Below are 19,331 nucleotides of genomic sequence, written 5' to 3'. Positions count from 1 at the left end.
TGTTGAAACTTTTTCAATGTGTTCTAAAATGCATTTTATCAAAGTGAGGGTACCTAAATTTACACAAAGGATAAAGTATTACCATAGGGAGAAAAGTTATTCTGGTCATGTATCATTTTGTGCAATATAAGTACTGTACTTCACAATATTACCATTTTGTTGAAATTAAAATACAAAATTGACTCTGTACTGACTGACTTGGTGGTTTTTATATCATTGCAGGGACTGAGTTTCCCTTCTCAGTCTAACCAAAACATTATACTTAATTCTTGAATCAACATATATGGACAATTTTTATAATAAATTCCAATGGCTCCATATTGTTAGGTACTTGAATCACAGTGTTAGAGATGGGCTTGACTGTGGTTAACATTTTATAATATGTCATGTTTGTGTTTACAGTAGAGTTCCTTATATAAACCTTTATATGCTCTTCTGTACATTTTGTGTTTGCAGTCCATGAGGACCATGGTTACCCCACCAATACAGACAGGGTCAGGATGGGCATTCACCACAAGAGGTACCTAGCCTATAACACAGCACACAATCCCAACAACACCCAAACAATGGCTAGAGGTCAAGGACGGAGCTCAAAGACTCCTGCTTCTACCTCATCTGGTGTCATTGGGTCACAACGTGGGAGGCCAAGCAGTAGGACAGATGCAGACAAGCCCTACTACTGCACCACATGTGGGAAGTGCTTTGCTAGGGCAGACTATTTCAGGGAGCACCAGACCGTTCACACCAAGGAGAGGCCCTTCAAGTGCAAACTGTTACAAGAGCTTCTCCTTCCTGACTAACCTTACCAGACATAGGAGTGTCCACAACCGGGAGAAATCGTAGCAGTGTGGCTTGAGATGCACACAGGGGATGTCTGGGATAGTTCTCATGTGAAGTGTCTTGAGGTAAGAGGGTAATCAATCACATACCTCTCATTAACCCTTTGGTAACTTGTCATTTGAAACAGGCTTGAGTAAATACCTGTTTTTAGAGAGACAGTAAACCTAGGCTAGAACAAGGACAGTTTAATATTTAGCTTACTGGAGGTGATGTAGAGGGAATAAAGTCATATTGTTTTCTACTCAATTCTTGCTAACACTGTTCTTTCTAAACAAGTCTGCTCTCAGCTTTAAAGATACTTTTCATAGGAGATTTGATGTGTAATGTAATAAGCACGACCCTATTTCAAAGAACAGTGCGCATACCTTTTTCATTTAACCACACCCTTTGGTGACTATTTAACAGTCTGATTGCCTGGAGATAGAAGCTGTTTTTCAGTCTCTCGGTCCCAGCTTTGATGCACCTGTACTGTCTCCACCGCTTAGACGGTAGCGGGTGAACAGACCGTGCCTCGGGTGGCTGAGGTCCTTGATGATCTTCTTGGCCTTCCTGTGACACCATGTGCTGTAGATGTCCTGGAGGGCAGGCAGTGTGCACCTGGTGATGCGAGGGGCTAACCGCACCATCCTCTAGAGAGCCCTGTGGTTGCGGACGGTGCAATTGTCATACCAGGCGGAGATACAGGATGCTTTCAATGGTGCATCTTAGGGGCCAGCCTCATGAGATTGAAGAGGTGCAACACCACACTGTGTGTGGATTGACCATTTCAGGTTGTCAGTGATCTGCATGCCGAAGAACAAAGTATTTTTTTTATGGGTCTATTTTTGTATGATGTAGTTCCCCCCCCCTTTCCTAAAATGTTTATTTTTTTCTATGGTTTACCACCCTGTACAGTAGGTGGCGGTATGCACCTCTAACAATTGTTTACAAACCGCCGTAATACCAAAGAAGAGAACAGTGACCGAGAACTTTATCCACGTCAGCGTTTTGTGTTATTATTTAGACGTTTATTAACACCATTTAACTGCACACCGTCACATACTTACCCCATAATTCGCGTTGGAGACAGGACTTGGTTGATATGTTATCTAGGTAACGCTAGCTGCTAACAATGGCTAATTGTATGGTTTTTCACACTCAAATAGCCTCCATCATGGAGGTTCTAGCGAATGCAGCCGTGGCAGAGATCTGTAAACTCGTAGACGACGACTATGCAGTGTTTCGTTTGGAAATAACTCAAAGCCAGAAAGAAAACAGGGGATTGCGGAGGAAACTACAGCTATTGGAACTGAAGGTGGCACGGGAGCGCGTCCTTCCCAGTAGTGTCAAGATCCTCGACCGATACAGAGGAATTGCAAGAGGTACATTTTGCAGGAAGCTGAAGCTGCGGGGCCTGTCGACCCCTTCCCGTCTGCGCATGTGTGACTTCAGATGTGTTAACCAGAATTGGGTCTTGGTCCATTTTTGGATAGTATGCTATAATCCCACTGATTATTTAGCTATTTTGCAAAGACACTATCATATTCTAACCAGATTATTTATGTGCTGTATTTACTATTATTTACTAATTGAAAACAATATGATGCATGGACATGACCAATCGATCTATAAATAGTACATCAATAAGTTATGCTTAGTGTTTCATCCTCGCCAATTCCAGACAGTGAGTACGTTGACATGCACAGTAATAATTCGATATTAAACTGATTATGGCAGTAGGCCGATTATGCAATAATCATGTAAACGCACTCTGTTTATCTTAATCAGTATACAGGGGTGAAAATCTGATATCAACTTTGGAGGGGACAATTACATGAAATTTTCTCAAGAGCAATTCCTGAGGGGGACACCAAAAGTAGTGCTGTAACACATAGCCTGCGTTGTAATATGGTAAATGTACACTGCTCAAAAAAATAAAAGGAACACTAAAATAACACATCCTAGATCTGAATGAATGAAATAATCTTATTAAATACTTTTTCTTTACATAGTTGAATGTGCTGACAACAAAATCACACAAAAATAATCAATGGAAATCCAATTTATCAACCCATGGAGGTCTGGATTTGGAGTCACACTCAAAATTAAAGTGGAAAATCACACTACAGGCTGATCCAACTTTGATGTAATGTCCTTAAAACAAGTCAAAATGAGGCTCAGTAGTGTGTGTGGCCTTCACGTGCCTGTATGACCTCCCTACAACACCTGGGCATGCTCCTGATGAGGTGGCGGATGGTCTCCTGAGGGATCTCCTCCCAGACCTGGACTAAAGCATCCGCCAACTCCTGGACAGTCTGTGGTACAACGTGGCGTTGGTGGATGGAGCGAGACATGATGTCCCAGATGTGCCCAATTGGATTCTGGTCTGGGGAACGGGCGGGCCAGTCCATAGCATCAATGCCTTCCTCTTGCAGGAACTGCTGACACACTCCAGCCACATGAGGTCTAGCATTGTCTTGCATTAGGAGGAACCCAGGGCCAACCGCACCAGCATATGGTCTCACAAGGGGTCTGAGGATCTCATCTCGGTACCTAATGACAGTCAGGCTACCTCTGGCGAGCTCATGGAGGGCTGTGCGGCCCCCCAAAGAAATGCCACCCCACACCATGACTGACCCACCACCAAACCGGTCATGCTGGAGGATGTTGCAGGCAGCAGAACGTTCTCCACGGCGTCTCCAGACTATCACGTCTGTCACATGTGCTCAGTGTGAACCTGCTTTCATCTGTGAAAAGTACAGGGCGCCAGTGGCGAATTTGCAAATCTTGGTGTTCTCTGGCAAATGCCAAACGTCCTGCACGGTGTTGGGCTGTAAGCACAACCCCCACCTGTGGACGTCGGGCCCTCATACCACCCTCATGGAGTAGGTTTCTGACTGTTAGAGCAGACACATGCACATTTGTGGCCTGCTGGAGGTCATTTTGCAGGGCTCTGGCAGTGCTTCTCCTGCTCCTCCTTGCACAAAGGCGGAGGTAGCGGTCCTGCTGCTGGGTTGTTGCCCTCCTACGGCCTCCTCCACGTCTCCTGATGTACTGGCCTGTCTCCTGGTAGCGCCTCCATGCTCTGGACACTACGCTGACAGACACAGCAAACCTTCTTCCCACTGCTCACATTGATGTGCCATCCTGGATGAGCTGCACTACCTGAGCCAGTTATGTGGGTTGTAGACTCCGTCTCATGCTACCACTAGAGTGAAAGCACCGCCAGCATTCAAAAGTGACCAAAACATCAGCCAGGAAGCATAGGAACTGAGAAGTGGTCTGTGGTCCCCACCTGCAGAACCACTCCTTTATTGGGGGTGTCTTGCTAATTGCCTATAATTTCCACCTGTTGTCTATTCCATTTGCACAACAGCATGTGAAATGTATTGTCAATCAGTGTTGCTTCCTAAGTGGACAGTTTGATTTCACAGAAGTGTGATTGACTTGGAGTTACATTGTGTTGTTTAAGTGTTCCCTTTATTTTTTTGAGCAGTATATATTGAGGAACCAAAGAAATAAGGTGTTTGCCGTACTCCTAACTACCGGTACCCAAAACTACACAACTAATCACAGCAATACCATTGCCTTTAACAAATCTTAGTTCAGTCACCAGTTTAAGTTGAGAGTGGGGGTATCCATGGCATTTTCCAATTATGTTCCTATTTTACAAGTCAAAAAAATTGAGAACCTTTCATAATGTTGCCAAACAAAGACTCAACAAACTTACCTGAGACTCCCTGTCTCTGCCAGTCTGTCCCTGCATATCTGTCCCCAACTCTGCTGTCTGTGTGCCATCTGCTCCTGCTCTGCCTAATGACATCATTGTGAAACATTTCCATTAGCATTTCACTTCTTTCTTATGAACATTTTATCAACTAGTCTTTGAGATATTAGGCTACTAGGGTTCTTACTTTGCGTTTCGGAGTACTGAAAAATACTCTGATGTCCGTCTTTTTTATTTTTTTCTGCCATTTTTCTACCTGGCTGGCTACACACACACACACACAGTGTGTAGGTTATTTACAGTAGGAGATGGGCTTCTATCATCTTATCTTCTATCATTCTATATGGGCTTCGATCTAAAAGGTAGCTAAAAATGTGAAACGGATTGCAGTGACAAGAGTTGACAGCTGTATGAGTTCACCATTTACACAACATATGCTGCAACCTTTTGTCATTTTAATTGTTTTTTTTCATATTGGCTGGCTTCCAACAATAGCTGAATTTGCAAAGCTAATGAGCACCAATTCCGTTTCAGTGGTGTTTGCTATAATCTTTGCTACCGGGGTTAAATAAAGGTGAAAAAATAAATAAAAGTTCCCTTGCGACAATTTAGCTTTTGCAACGACACCATTAAATATATTTAAGACAATGGTAGAACAGAGTGTAGTTCTGTTCAGTTTGGACTTCAGTTTATCGCTAACCTTATCACAGGGACTTTGAAGCACTAACTTACATCTGCATGCTGATCTTGGAATAAATTGACGATAGCAAAGATTCCATCTTTGACGACGCCACATAAATGGAATAGGTACTAGCTACCTTAATAGTTAATATTTGCGCGCTAGCTCTGCAAATTCAGCTAGTGTGTGTGTGAACCCTGCCAACATAAAACAAAACATTGCTATGGCGCGATTGACTGGATGAACCTCACGTCAGTTACGTGCTTTGAGTGCCTTTCAGACAGTAGACACGACCCCTCTGTTACCTTGCCAACTAAGGAACTGGCAGTGGTTCAAACCATTGTGAGGCAAAGGGTGGGGGGTCGCAATCTTTTGAAACTTAAAAACGCGCTATTAAGTGATTACAATCAGCACAATTGCTTTCATTGCGTATTATTAATATTATTTAAATTACATAGTTATGTTTACAGGGATATATTGGGGGGGACAAATCATATTTTTCCCAGGATGGGGGGGTCGTGTGTCCCCCGTCCCCCCCGGGATATCCGCCCCTGTCAGTATAATGTCCAAATCTAATCAATCATACGGCAATTAAAATAACCTGGCTTTCTGAGCAATCTTTTAATATTATTAGAGCATATAAACACCTTAATCTGCGTTTCAGCTGTGTATTTGATCTGCCATATGCTAGCACCAGCCGAGAGAGCAAGTGAAGTGAAGCCTGACCCACAGCATCATTGCATCAATTTGCTTTATTCGGCTGTCCAACTTTTTCATTATGCAATCCAACATTTTTTCCTCTGTGTGCAACAAAAGTAAAACATTCACCTTTTTCTACTAGTTCTGTCAAGTCTATGCATACAATATGATGCATATGTTGGAGATATCAAATGTATTTGTCACATACAAATGGTTAGCAGGTCTTAATGCAAGTGTAGCGAAATGCTTGTGCTTCTAGTTCCACCATGCAGTAATATCTAACAAGTAATATAACCTTACAATTTCACAACAACTACCTTATACACACAAGTGTAAAGGAATGAATACGAATATGTACATACAAATATATAAATGAGTGATGGCCGAACGGCGTAGGCAAGATGCAGTAGATGGTATAGAGTACAGTATATGCATATGAGATGAGCAATGTAGGGTATGAGAACATTATATGAAGTGACATTGTTAAAGTGGCTAGTGATATCTTACATCAAGATGGCAAGATACAGTAGATGGTATAGCGTACAGTATATACATAAGAGATGAGTAATGTAGGGTAAGTAAACATTATATAATATAAAGTGGCTAGTGATAAATTGATTACATCAATTTTTCCATTATTAAAGTGGGTGGAGTTGAGTCAGCATGTTGGCAGCAGCCACTCAATGTTAGTGATGGCAGTTTAACAGTCTGATGGCCTTGAGATAGAAGCTGTTTTTCAGTCTCTCGGTCCCCGCTTTGATGCACCTGTACTGACCTCGCCTTCTGGTTGATAGCGGGGTGAACAGGCAGTGGCTCGGGTGGTTGTTGTCCTTGATGATCTTTTTGGCCTTCCTGTGACATCGGGTGGTGTAGGTGTCCTGGAGGGCAGGTAGTTTGCACCCGGTGATGCGTTTTGCAGACCTCACTACCCTCTGGAGAGCCTTCCGGCTATGGGCGGAGCAGCTGCCGTACCAGGCAGTGATACAGTCCGACAGGATGCTCTCGATTGTGCATCTGTAAAAGTTTGTGAGTGTTTTTGGTGACAAGCCCGAATTTCTTCAGCCTCCTGAGGTTGAAGAGGCGCTGCTGCGCCGCCTTCACCACGCTCTCTGTGTGGGTGGACCATTTCAGTTTGTCCGTGATGTGTACGCCGAGGAACTTAAAACTCTCCACCCCCTCCACTACTGTCCCGTCAATGTAGATGGGGGGCTGCTCCCTCTGCTGTTTCCTGAAGTCCACGATCATCTCCTTTGTTTTGTTGACATTGAGTGTGAGGTTGTTTTCCTGACACCACACTCCGAGGGCCCTCACCTCCTCCCTATAGGCCGTCTCGTCGTTGTTGGTAATCAAGCCTACCACTGTAGTGTCGTCTGCACCACACAGAACACTCTGCAACAGCAATGCTGTGAGGCAAACGCTGCGTTCCAATGGGAATGAATGTACTTCTGTTGTCCCAAAACGCAATGACAATGTCAATATTATGTGTAGGCCGGTGACGACAAAATCTACATTTAATCCATTTCAAATTCAGGTTGTAACAACAAAATGTGGAAAAAGTCAAGGGGTGTGAATACTTTGAAGGCAGTGTAACTTGTCTAGTCTTGTTAACTAGGTAGACAGCTTGTTTTACAGTAACAGTCAAAAGTTTGGACACACACTCATTCCTCATTTTCTTTATTTTTACTATTTTCTACATTGTAGAATAATAGTGAAGACATAAATTATGAAATAACACATGGAATCATGTAGTAACCAAAAAAAGTGTTAAACAAATCTAAATATATTTAATATGTGAGAATTCAAAGTAGCCACCCTTTGCCTTAATGACAGTTTTGCATCGTCTTGGCATTTTCTCAACCAGCTTCACCTGGAATGCTTTTCCAACAGTCTTGAAGGAGTTCCTACATATGCTGAGCACTTGTTGGCTGCTTTTCCTTCCTTCTGCAGTCCAACTCATCCCAAACCATCTCAATTGGGTTGAGGTCGGGTGATTGTGGAGGGCAGGTAATCTGATGTAGCACTACAACACTCTCATTCTTGTTCAAATAGCACTTACACAGCCTGGAGGTGTGCTGGGTCATTGTCCTGTTGAAAAATAAATGATAGTCCCACTAAGCGCAAACCAGATGGGATAGCATATCACTGCAGAATGCTGTGGTAGCCATGCTGGTTAAGTGTGCCTTGAATTCTAAATAAATCACTGACAGTGTCACCAGCAAAGCACCCACACACCACCTCCTCCATGCTTCATGGTGGGAACCATACATGCCGAGATCCGTTCACCTACTCTGCGTCTCAAAGACACAGCGGTTGGAACCAAAAATCAGAAATTTGGACTCATCAGACCAAAGCACAGATTTCCACCGGTCTCATGTCCACTGTCGTGTTTCTTGGCCCTTGCAAGTCTCTTCTTATTATTGGTGTCCTTTAGTAGTGGTTTCTTTGCAGCAATTCGCCCATGAAGGCCTGATCCACAAAGTCTCCTCTGAGCAGTTGACGTTGAGATGTCTGTTACTTGAACTCTGAAGCATTTATTTGGGCTGCAATCTGAGTTGCAGTTAACTTTAATGAATTTATCCTCTGCAGCAGAGGGAACTCTTGGTCTTCCTTTCCTGTGGCGGTCCTTATGAGAACCAGTTTTATGATGGCGCTTGATGGTTTTTGTGATGGCACTTGATGGTTTTTGTGACTGCACTTGAAGAAAGTTCTTGACATTTTCCGGATTGACACACCTTCATGTCTTAAAGATATGATGGACTGTTGTTTCTCTTTGCTTATTTGAGCTGTTGTTGCCATAGTAGGGACTTGGTCTTTTACCAAATAGGGCTATATTCTGTATACCACCCCACCTTACCACAACACAACTGATTGTCTCAAATGCATTAAGAAGGAAAGAAATTCCACATATTAACTTTAAACAAGGCAACCTCTTAATTCAAATGAATTTCAGGTGACTACCTGGTTGAGAGAATGCCAAGAGTGTGCTAAGCTGTCATCAAGGCAAATGGTGGCTACTTTGAAGAATCTCAAATACAAAATATATTTTGATTTGTTTAACACTTTTTTGGTTTCTACATGATTCCATACGTGTTATTTCATAGTTGATGTCTTCACTATTATTCTACAATGTAGAAAATGGTACAAATAAAGAAAAACCCTGGAATGAGTAGGTGCATTAACTTTTGACTGGTACTGTATATGCTGGTTGTTTGCATGCATAACTGATGTATAATTGTAAGGGGCACTTCCTGTTTTATGGATAATATTTACATTTACAGTGGGTGAGCTCCATTCCTGACAGGCTGATCAGATTAAATCGCAGTCTGAGGCAGATAAGTCAGGATTCTACCTTGTAGGCAGTTTCATAACTGACGCTTTTTGCAGGCAGACTAGTCAGTGCATTATGTGTATGATCAAGACTGGGTGGGCTCTATTCCTGGCGGGCTGATCAGATTCATTAGCCGCCTCAGACGCTGATGAGACAGAATGCTGCCTAGTAGGCTGTCTGCAAGGAGTTTCACATATCAAACAGCCTTGAAGGCAGTATTCTGATTTATCAGCCTCTGGGGCTGTTACGGAATCTGATCAGCCTGCCAGGAATAGAGCTCAACCCCTGGATCAGATATACATCTGCCCGTAAAGCACTATGACAGCTAATCTGCCTGCAAGGAGCCTTACCTATGAAACCACCTCCAAGGCAGCATCCTGACTTATCAGCCTCTGAGGCTGAAATTTAATCTGATCAGCCTGTCAGGAATGGAGCTCACCCACTGTAAATATATATATTATCCACAAAACATTATTTCCGCTAATAATTATATACATATCAGTTGTGCAAGCTAACAACCAGAGTTGATAACAAGCTAGCTTGCTAACAAGACTATGTACCTAACTAGCTAGCTCACAAGGCTAGAAAAGTTAGCTGCATTTTTCCTTGCATGCTATTGGCTGTGGTCTTGGGGGTGACATGCAGCCTGGGAGATGGTGCAGCCTGGGAGACCGTGTTGCCTGTCAGGCATTGTTCAGGGCTTAAATGCCCCGCATTGCGATCAACACAGCCACAGGGCTTCTTGATGAAGTGGTTATCGTGCATCTGAACTAATCAGTGGATGATGCGTGGTACTTTTATCTCATGACCTCGACAAAATAACTTATGTCGTGATCTTGAGGTAACTATTTAATTTATTTTTATGTCCTCTCTGGACTTCCGTAAATCTGACTATCCACAATAATCACATTATTGTGTGTATGTAACTGTACTCGGTGTCAAAACTGTCAATAGTGTATAATATAGCTTTGAGCATTGACATTACCTAACTTAACCACCTCTTTACCCCCAATCACTCTCTCAGGTGAAGGACATCTCACTGGAGGCAACAGGATCTCTGTGAAGCCAGCGGAACACAATACATGGAGACACGACCAACCAATCACTGTTGATGAGGGGAGTGGAACCTCAACCCAGCATGTTATCATGATAGAGGTTAGTGTAACAGTATTACATCAAAATTACAGTACATGAAATGTGGCCAGTTTACTTCAGAAAGGCTCCCCTCAGCTATTCACTTGCTTACATGTACATCCTTATTTATCTGCCATAGGGAAGCTTGTGAGACTTCTTTACTAGATTGTTATCCAATGCAACTCATGTACCGATAATAACCTCCTCTCTTCTTGTGTTAGTCTGCAGAGGCTGCAGGTCCTGGGGTCAAGCAGGAGAGGTCTGAAGGAGAGGAGGACCCACGGCAAAGCAGAGACATCCAGCTTGGAGCAGCTGAAACGCCCCCTGTAGCCATGGAGAACCCCACCACCGCCCCAGCGCCCCCCAGGACCCGATGCAGCATCATGGAGGTCAGTGGCACGTCGAACGCCGCCCTCAAGTCAGAGACAGACACAGAAACAGAGACTTTAACGGGGCTATTGCGACTGGACTGCCCTGCTCCTCGCTCAGAGAATTTACTTCACGGGAACCTGAGCCCGAGGACAGTTCTGTCCCATCGGGACTCAGGTGATGCGTTACAGACTGGCAATGAGCCATCCTGTTCATATGCTGCAGAGACAGAGATGATACCTGCTGACATGCCTGTGGGCTTAGATACACAGAATAATCTAATGAGAGGGGACTGGAACCAGTACAGTAGTGGTAGTGTATACTCTGAAGGGCGCCTAGATAAGAAAGGGGAAGGTCTGGTCGTAGATGAGGTGACTGTGAAAGTGGAGGATGATGCTCCTCTGACATGGAATGAAGACAAGACTCATTTAGGAGGACAGTCACAGGGCAACACTAGTGACTTCTTAGACTACAGGGAAAGCTTAGAGACCAATCTAAATGTGTTCAGGGATCGTGATCCAGTGTCCACGTTGATGGGACCTTCTGATTTACACGGCTGCGTCCTTTTTGATCAGGTGCTGAACTCAAACGACAGGGCTAGAGTCCAGGCTCAAGGAGGGGGAGCCACATCGGACAATAGTAAAGATAAACGTTTCCTCTGCATGTTCTGTAACAAAGGCTTCAGCTGCTCCCAGAAGGTGGAGATCCACCAGAGGGTCCACACAGGGGTGAAACCCTACAGCTGTACCCAGTGTGATATGCGCTTTGCTGAGGCTGGCAGCCTGAAGAGGCACCAGAGGGTCCACACAGGGGAGAAACCCTTCAGCTGTATCCAGTGTCCTATGCGCTTTTCCCACTCCTCCAGTCTAAAGAGGCACCATAGGGTCCACAACCCTACAGCTGCCCCCAGTGTGAGAAGAGGTTCTCCCACCAGAACCAGGTGAAAATGCAGCTGAAGGTCCACACGGGAGAAAGGCCGTTCGCCTTTACTCACTGCAGGAAGAGGTTTTCAGAGAGGAGCTACCTCAGGATACACCAGCAGAGTAACCATTCCACTCGATAGCTTCTGACGTTTAGCTCAAACCCTGTATTAAAGACAAAGATACATTTTTATTGTTGTCAGCAGAAGACCCACAGATTTGGAATAAAGAGATTAACAGATTTCAGTGTAGAATATTCCTGGGTAGAATATTTCATTCAGACATTGTGTGATATATAAGCCTAAAATGTGTGTTACATATTGTCTTTGTACTGTGTAGGCTATATGATGTTCACAAATGCCTATTTAATTTCTTCCATTCATCTACTTTCCCAAGATACTTTTAATGGTCAAATCTATGCGGTTTATCAAATTCATGGAGAATTTTAGTTTAGACGTGTATGTGTGGTTTTCATATGGTGTATTTAACACTTGTTTATTTAATAAACACAAAATGTGCCTTTTCATTCTTAGACTTTCATTGAGACTTGTTTTGGCCCTGTACTCCAGCACTTTGGATTTGAAAATGACAGGTTAATATGTAGACTGTCAGCTTTAATTTGAGCGTATGTATTTTCATCCATATAATCTTTTAGAAATTACAGCACTTTTGGTACATTGTCCCCCCTTTTTAAAGGACCAAAAGTATTGGGTCAAATTCACTTAAGTGTATTAAAGTAGTCAAAAAAGTAGTTTTTGGTCTAATATTCCTAGCATGCAATGATTACATCAAGAGTGTGACTCTAAAAAATTATTGGATGCATTTGATGTTTGTTTTGGTTGAGTTTCAGATTATTTTATGCGTCTAACTTTAGCACTCATCATTATTTAAGATTCATTCAGGATTATCTGTAATCATGGTAGCATCCACATTGATGTAGAAGTGCTTAGAAACATTCTATTCTTATTTACAATAAAAGTGACTCCAAAATGACACAATACATCATTTACCATTCATTTCTACTGGGCACAAAATAATTTGAAACACAACCAAAACAAACAACAAATGCATCCAACAAGTTTGTAGAGTCACAAACTGGATGTAGTCATTGCGTGCTAGGAATATGGGACCAAATACAAAAATTACACAAGTGAATTTGTCCCGATACATCTGGTCCCTTAAAATGAGGGAACTATGTACAAACAGTGCTGTAATTTCTAAACGGTTTACCCGATATGGATGAAAATACCCTCAAATGAAATCTGTCGGTCTGCACTTTCATTGTCATTTCATCATTTCAAATCCAAAGTGCTGGAGTACAGAGCCGTAACAGAATTGTCACTGTCCCAATACTTTGATCTCACTGTACATCAAATTTGATCTCACCCTATTCTGCATACACCCAGCAGCACTTTATAACCAATACACACAAAATGGGACCTTTTTATTTATTTATTTTTCTCCCCAATTTCGATCTTGTCTCATCGTTGCAGCTCCCCAACGGGCTCGGGAGGCAAAGGTCGATTCATGCATCCTCCGAAACATGACGCGCCAAACCACGCTTCTTAACACCCGCTCGCTTAACCCAGAAGCCAGCTGCACCAATGTGTCGGAGGAAACACAGTTAAACTGACTACCAGATCAGCCTGAAGGCACCCGGCCCGCCACAAGGAGTCGCTAGAGCACGATGAGCCAAGTAAAGCCCCCCACGGCCAAACCCTTCTCTAACCCGGACGACGCTGGGCCAATTGTCTGCCACCCTATAGGACTCCCAATCACGGCCGGTTGTGATACAGCCCGGGATCGAACCCGCGTCTGTAGTGACGCCTCTAGCACTGCGCCACTCGGGAGGCCAAAATGGGACTTTGAATTTGAAGACTTTTAGATCCACATACTAACAAACACCTACACGTCAAAATAGTTTAGTCAGGTTTATCTGATGGTTACTTATCATAGCCGACTCATATTTACCCACAACATCATATTTATGTCCACCATGATGGGTTTAAAAACAATGTCATTCTGTAACTACAGTATAGGACTCAGACGTAGTGGGGATGGGTAAACACTCCATGTTGAAAGTGTGTTTATTATCTGTGTGTGTGTGTGTATGTACCTGATGGAGTGTATGTCTATTTAATCTGTATCACCTGTCTCTTCCAGGAGGAGGAGGGACCAGAGGTGCTATTGGTGAAGGAGGAGGGGTGTGAGGAGGGTCTGGGGAACCCTGAGGGGACCATGGTCATGGAGGACAACCAGACTACACCTCCTGAAACCACAGAGTGTCACTGAGGTTCCACAGCCAGGTCTTGACTCATTTTGTCTTAAGTGTGGGACCATGCCTGAGAATTATCAAATCATTAAAGTGTCAAGTAATCAAATCAAATTGTATTTGTTACGCGCTTCGTAAATAACAGATGTAGACTAACAGTGAAATGTTTACTTACGGGCCCTTCCCAACAATGCAGAGAGAAAAATAACTAGCATGTTTGCATAATACTCATAATACTCAATCCCTCATTGTCCAATCAGAAGATGCTCCATAGCAGGGTGCTCATATCAGATTTCTTGATCCAACATCCTCTCACTCTGTATCTCTTACAGTCAGTAGACATGGAGGATGGGAAGCCTGATCTGCTGCTAGTCAAAGAGGAGACAATAGAGGATGGACCAGAGAGCATTGACCTGCTGAGTGGACTAAAGATGGGGGAGCAAGGTAAGGTAGAAATACATATAGCCTACATACAGTAATAGATCTTCAATGGGAATAGTGATGCACCTGGTTATGTTTTTTTTGTTTATTTTCTAAATTCATAAAATGATATCAATACAACTTATGTTAAAATATAAAAACACACATTATAATGTATGAACTTGACCAGGTAACTGATTTAAAAATGATTCCCTCTACAATGTCTGTAAAGTCTATTTTGTAACGGTGGTTGGCTGGAGGCTAACAGAGGAGACTGGGCTGTCACCTTGGATTCCCAGACCCAAGAGCCCGGGGACGACCGAGCAGGCCAGGACCTGAGGCGGCATAGTGAAGGTCAGTGGATGGGGCATCATCCACAACTATGGGCCTGGGATCAACACTGTTAACCACAACCAGAAACACAAAACAACAACTGAATTTAGTCTCCATGACAACAGACTGGCTGAGACCAGGACGAGGTGTAGATTTGGTCTGCGGGTACGGGGAGGTGTCTGTATACGGCTGGAGAAAACAGACATAGACTCGGTTAGCGATGCTCCATCCTGCTCCTATAGTTGTGATTCAGAGAGACTGATGGCACCTCAGGTTAACCACCTAACAGGTGCTGCCTTCAGCCTGCCTTCTATAGGATCTATCAACTGGAACATGGACCCTGGGACAACACAGACACTCCCTGGCCTTTATCCTCCTCACACTCTCCTTATGTTAAACCAGACCTCAGACAATGCCAGTGCCTCAACACTAAATGGCTACACAAGCCCATTGACAAATTACAGTAGTAGTAACGCTATCAGCAGATCTGGTGGCAAAGAGAAGAGCTTATTGTGTTCATTCTGTGGGAAGTCTTCAGTTTCCCCAAACAGGTGGAGATCCACCAGGGGATGCACACTGGTACAGCCTGTAGAGTCCACACACGGGACAAATCCTGACGTTGCCCCAGTGTGAGAATAGTTTCTCCCACCATTACCAGCTGAAGATGCACCTGAAGGTCCACACGGGAGAGAGGCTGTTCGCCTGTATGCACAGCGGGAAGAGGTTCTCCGAGAGGAGCTACCTTAGGATACACCAGCAGAAAATGCACATGGCCCATGTATAGAGTATAGTAACATGTCATGTAGTACTAGCTAGTTTGTAGTTAATTCTGTTGGTTTTGGATGTAGGAGGGAACTGGATGAGGTGAACTGAGGAGGGAATGAGTATGATGAGACAGAGTAGATGATATGGTGATGGTTGGTGTGATGGTGTCTGTAAAAATGCTTCACTGATGAAGAGTGACAACTATGTCCCTATAGGTTGATACTGATGTTTTATAGTGAGGAAATGATAGTGCCTTAATTCATGTTTACTTGACATGAAGATGTGTGTAATGTTGAACCTTTTCCAAAGTATTCTCAAATTAATTTGATCAAAGTGAGGGTACCAGATTTACAGAAAAGGTAGCGTTGCCATAGTGAGTAGTTATTCTACTTATATAGTTTTTTTGCAATAAAAGTACTGTACTTCAAAGTTATGTGAGTGTATGACTATTTTGTTGAAATTAAATCCAACATTTTCTCTGCTGATTGACTTGGATATTTTTGTGTCATTGCAGGGACTAAGTTTCCCTTATCTCAGTCGAAACATTATACTTAATTCTTGAATCAACACATATGGACATTTTTTATAATGAACTCTAATGGCTCTATATTGTACTTGAATCACAGTATTAGATGGGCTTGACTGTGGTTTACATTTCATAATGTAAAGTTTCTTATCTAAACCTTTATGCTCTTCTGTACAATGTGTTTGCAGTCTGCATTCCATGAAGACCTGCTGGTATCCAGTGTTACTGGTGGGAGAGACAGGACCTCTGAGTTGGCTGGTCACAAATCCTGGCCCTGGATCAGGACCCTGGATGAGAAGCCTTCGCTCTTCCTTCCCGAGTCAGGACCCAACCACGAGGGACAGAGACCCCACCACCACACTGAACACAACCAGTGGACAGGTGGACTGAACATACTCAGTCCTGGTGGTCATCAGAGAGACAGAGGATCCAGTCAGGGATCCAGTCTGCAGCCCAGACCCTCCTCTTCACAGTCTCAGTGCAGGGATGAAGCAGGGCCTGGGGCTGATAAAGATAGACCCTCCTGTTCCTATGATACAAACACCACAGTATCCATGATGAACAGAGCAGGTCACCCTGGGCTTCAGCTTTCAGAGGGAGTGGTGAGAGACCTTCCTGGTGGTAGTCTATCAGCAAGTATGTCTTCTCTTTAAGGGTCTCGTCTAAAGCGTAGTGACTGGGTTCATAGAAGAGCCTGGACCTGGGTCTAGCCTAACTCAGTTACTTAATGATTACCTCATGATTACCTCAAACAGCACATTAGTTGTGCAGGGCTTAATGATGTTGATGGTAAAATCTGTAGCGTGAAAACAGCTGTGTTAGCAGTGGGTTTATGTGCCCATTACATCGGTGCATGCTAGCTAACACACTTATATACAGCAATCATATACCAAAACACAGCCCAGAAAGCCCCTCAATCCCTAACAGGTACCATATACCCACACATGTTTAAATCAGCAATGTACAGCAAACTTGTACACATTGTAAAATAGAAAACAGTATTCAGAACGTGACCTACCCCTTGCATCACATTTTCATACTGGGGAGACCTGACGTTCGCGATCTCCCCCTATCTGCAAGCGGGGCCAATAACAACATGACTTATTGTCATCGGAATTGAACGAACCAATAAGAATGCTTGAACATTAAATACGCCTTTCTTTAGAGGCAAGTGGAAACATAACCAACCCTGTTACATTCTCCCCTGCTGCATTACACTTACATACTCTAAAGAAACAAAATGAGGTATGCAATACCTTGCAATATATATGTCACCAAATATTCCAGTGCAAAGACTATTCTCTCAAGAGAATTAGAGGAATTTAAAGACCCCGTAGGAAAACATGCCTGTTACATGTTCAGTACACTCAGTGACAATAAGAACCTCAGACAGAAAAATCTTGGGCTACTTGACCTCTGACCCATTACCTCCATGGGGCCTCTTGAAAGTAAAATAAATAAATGGGCTAAAGACCTGGAAATCTACAGGCCAACTTGGATTCTAATCCTACACCCACACCCGACCAGTCCCTGACCTGACAGGCCTAACGGAGTTATCATTATGGTTAACCTGTTCAACTACAACCACCATTGGTGGGTCACTGTCCACAGTCGGTGGATAGTCAAGGTCAAGGGTTCTGTGACTGTTGCTGGAGCTTGTGCTAACAGTGGCATCTTCAGAATGCCTTTCTTCTTCAGAGGGTTCAGACATTTCTTCTCCAAAGGTTATCTCTGACACGCTTGTGGCACCCTCAGAATGTGGTGAGTTCTGAGGGTCCCTCGCCAGTGGCCCATCTTCCAGCACATCTGAGGGCTCTGACTGTGTTTACTCGGAGGTCTGTTCTGATATCCGCACACTAGTCCTCTCACCAATGTCAATTTCTGATATATCATTCATGGATGAGTCCTCCATCTCCTCACTGTCTCCCATATTAGGTGTCTCCAAGGCAGTGTCAGGGAGAGGCAAGAAGTTTACAGGCATTATCAGATTATGGTGGACAGTTTTCTCCTGGCTAGTTGACATGTTCTGTATCTTGAAGATGTGGATGTCACTATTCTTCTCTGTAACAATCAGCCTTCTCCCAACGATCAGCCAGCTTCCTCTTTCCACGTTCACCCTTATTCGCCAGCAGCCCCCGATCACCGACCTCCACTGGAGCTCCTCTGATCTTGCTGTTGTAGAGGCCTGCATGCCTCTTCAGCTGTTTGGTTGCCGACACCTGTACCATCTCCATGGCCTCCCTCAGCTCTCTCGTCAGGGTCTTGATGTACTCGTCATAGTCTACAACCTCTGAGTCTTGCAGCACGGTACCAAACATCATGTTGACAGGCAGACGTGGGGTTCTCCCAAACATCAACTGGAAAGGGGCGTGGCCTGTGATTTCATGGACTGTACAGTTGTAGGCGAAGGTCAACAACTTCAGCTTCTGGGGCCTCCTGTGCTTCGCTCTCGTAGGTAAGGCCCTGATCATGTTTCCCAGCATTCTGTTGAACCTTGCGACTCCCCCGTTCCCCATCGGATAGTAGGGAGTCGTGTGCGACTTCTGGAGTCCTGCAGCACTCACCAACTCAGCAATCAATTTACTTTCAAAGTTGGCCCCTTGGTTGGAGTGGATACGACGAGGAAAACCATACACACAGAAGATGTTGTTCCACAGCTGAAGGGCCACTGCTTTAGCTGATTGGTTTGGACACAAGCATGCATGGGCCATCTTAGTAAAATGGTCAGTGATGACCAGAACACCCAAGGACTTGTTGTTGGGGTCTTCAGCAGACCAGAAGTCCACACAGACCCACTCGAGGGGCTCAGTCGTGATGATGTTCTCCAATGGAGCTCTGGCCTTTGGCTCGGGGGTCTACTAAACTCACAACCCTCTTGCAGGTCTTGACGTACTCTCTCACATCAGACTCCAGACCATGCCAGAAGAACCTCTGTCTCGTCAAGTACAACGTCCGCTGTTGCCACTGTTGGGTTCATCTTGGGGTCATGATAGGGGCTGTACCAAATGTTTGAGAGACTAGTCAGACATTCCACTATAAATCAACTTGGGGAGTGGACATTTACTGCTGGGCCTTTAGATAACACTGAAACTATTGTTTGTATAGTTGTGTCTTGCATGGGCTTGGTCTCATGAGTAGAAGGTAATGATGTAGGCAGTGACATCACTAAGGCTGGACTTCAGGCTTAATAAAATAACTTTGACCCTTTACTCTTTAGCAGAACTTACTTGGAAACATGCATGCTATGTTCCTGTTGTCAACTTCTGTCTGCAATTGCATTAATAAATGAATGATTGATTTACTTAAAGATATTGTCTGAATGCTAATTTCACCAATGAGC

The 19,331-nt window shown here is 43.9% G+C and overlaps 1 protein-coding gene and 1 long non-coding RNA gene across 4 annotated transcripts; one reads left to right on the top strand and one right to left on the bottom strand.

The window, feature by feature from the left end:
* Positions 1-274: 274 nt before the first annotated feature.
* On the bottom strand, positions 275-2,173 carry LOC106602488 (uncharacterized). Its single transcript, XR_001328228.2, has 2 exons — positions 1,887-2,173; positions 275-1,622 (listed from the first exon to the last, which is right to left on the bottom strand). It is a non-coding gene; the product is annotated as an uncharacterized LOC106602488 (long non-coding RNA).
* On the top strand, positions 1,952-19,300 carry LOC106602446 (uncharacterized). Of its 3 annotated transcripts, XR_014391967.1 has the most exons (7): positions 1,952-2,201; positions 10,277-10,407; positions 10,608-10,775; positions 13,839-13,981; positions 14,280-14,391; positions 14,600-14,721; positions 16,180-19,300. XR_014391967.1 is itself a non-coding variant. In XM_014195101.3 (3 exons), exons 1-3 carry the CDS (start codon positions 1,952-1,954, stop codon positions 11,697-11,699), a joined length of 1,473 nt encoding a protein of 490 aa, XP_014050576.1. In that variant the 3' UTR covers positions 11,700-12,201. The 3 variants fall into 3 exon arrangements, 1 of the variants encoding a protein (XP_014050576.1); XR_014391966.1 differs by lacking the exon at positions 16,180-19,300 and having other exon boundaries at positions 14,600-15,950; XM_014195101.3 differs by lacking the exons at positions 13,839-13,981; positions 14,280-14,391; positions 14,600-14,721; positions 16,180-19,300 and having other exon boundaries at positions 10,608-12,201.
* Positions 19,301-19,331: the final 31 nt, after the last annotated feature.

The sequence above is a fragment of the Salmo salar genome, chromosome 04 (genome assembly GCF_965601325.2).
Source record: "Salmo salar chromosome 04, fSalSal1, whole genome shotgun sequence".
In the NCBI taxonomy this organism is placed as follows: domain Eukaryota; kingdom Metazoa; phylum Chordata; class Actinopteri; order Salmoniformes; family Salmonidae; genus Salmo; species Salmo salar.
The sequence above is the reverse complement of the archived record's forward strand: the minus strand, read 5'-3'. Positions and strand labels throughout refer to the sequence as shown.

Bases quoted from the DNA above. Each gene is read 5' to 3' on its own strand.
- LOC106602446 (XM_014195101.3), top strand. From the start codon at position 1,952: ATGGCTAATTGTATGGTTTTTCACACTCAAATAGCCTCCATCATGGAG. The intron at 2,202-10,276 runs GTACATTTTGCA...TCACTCTCTCAG, and splicing joins ATACAGAGGAATTGCAAGAG to GTGAAGGACATCTCACTGGA. The intron at 10,408-10,607 runs GTTAGTGTAACA...TTCTTGTGTTAG, and splicing joins AGCATGTTATCATGATAGAG to TCTGCAGAGGCTGCAGGTCC.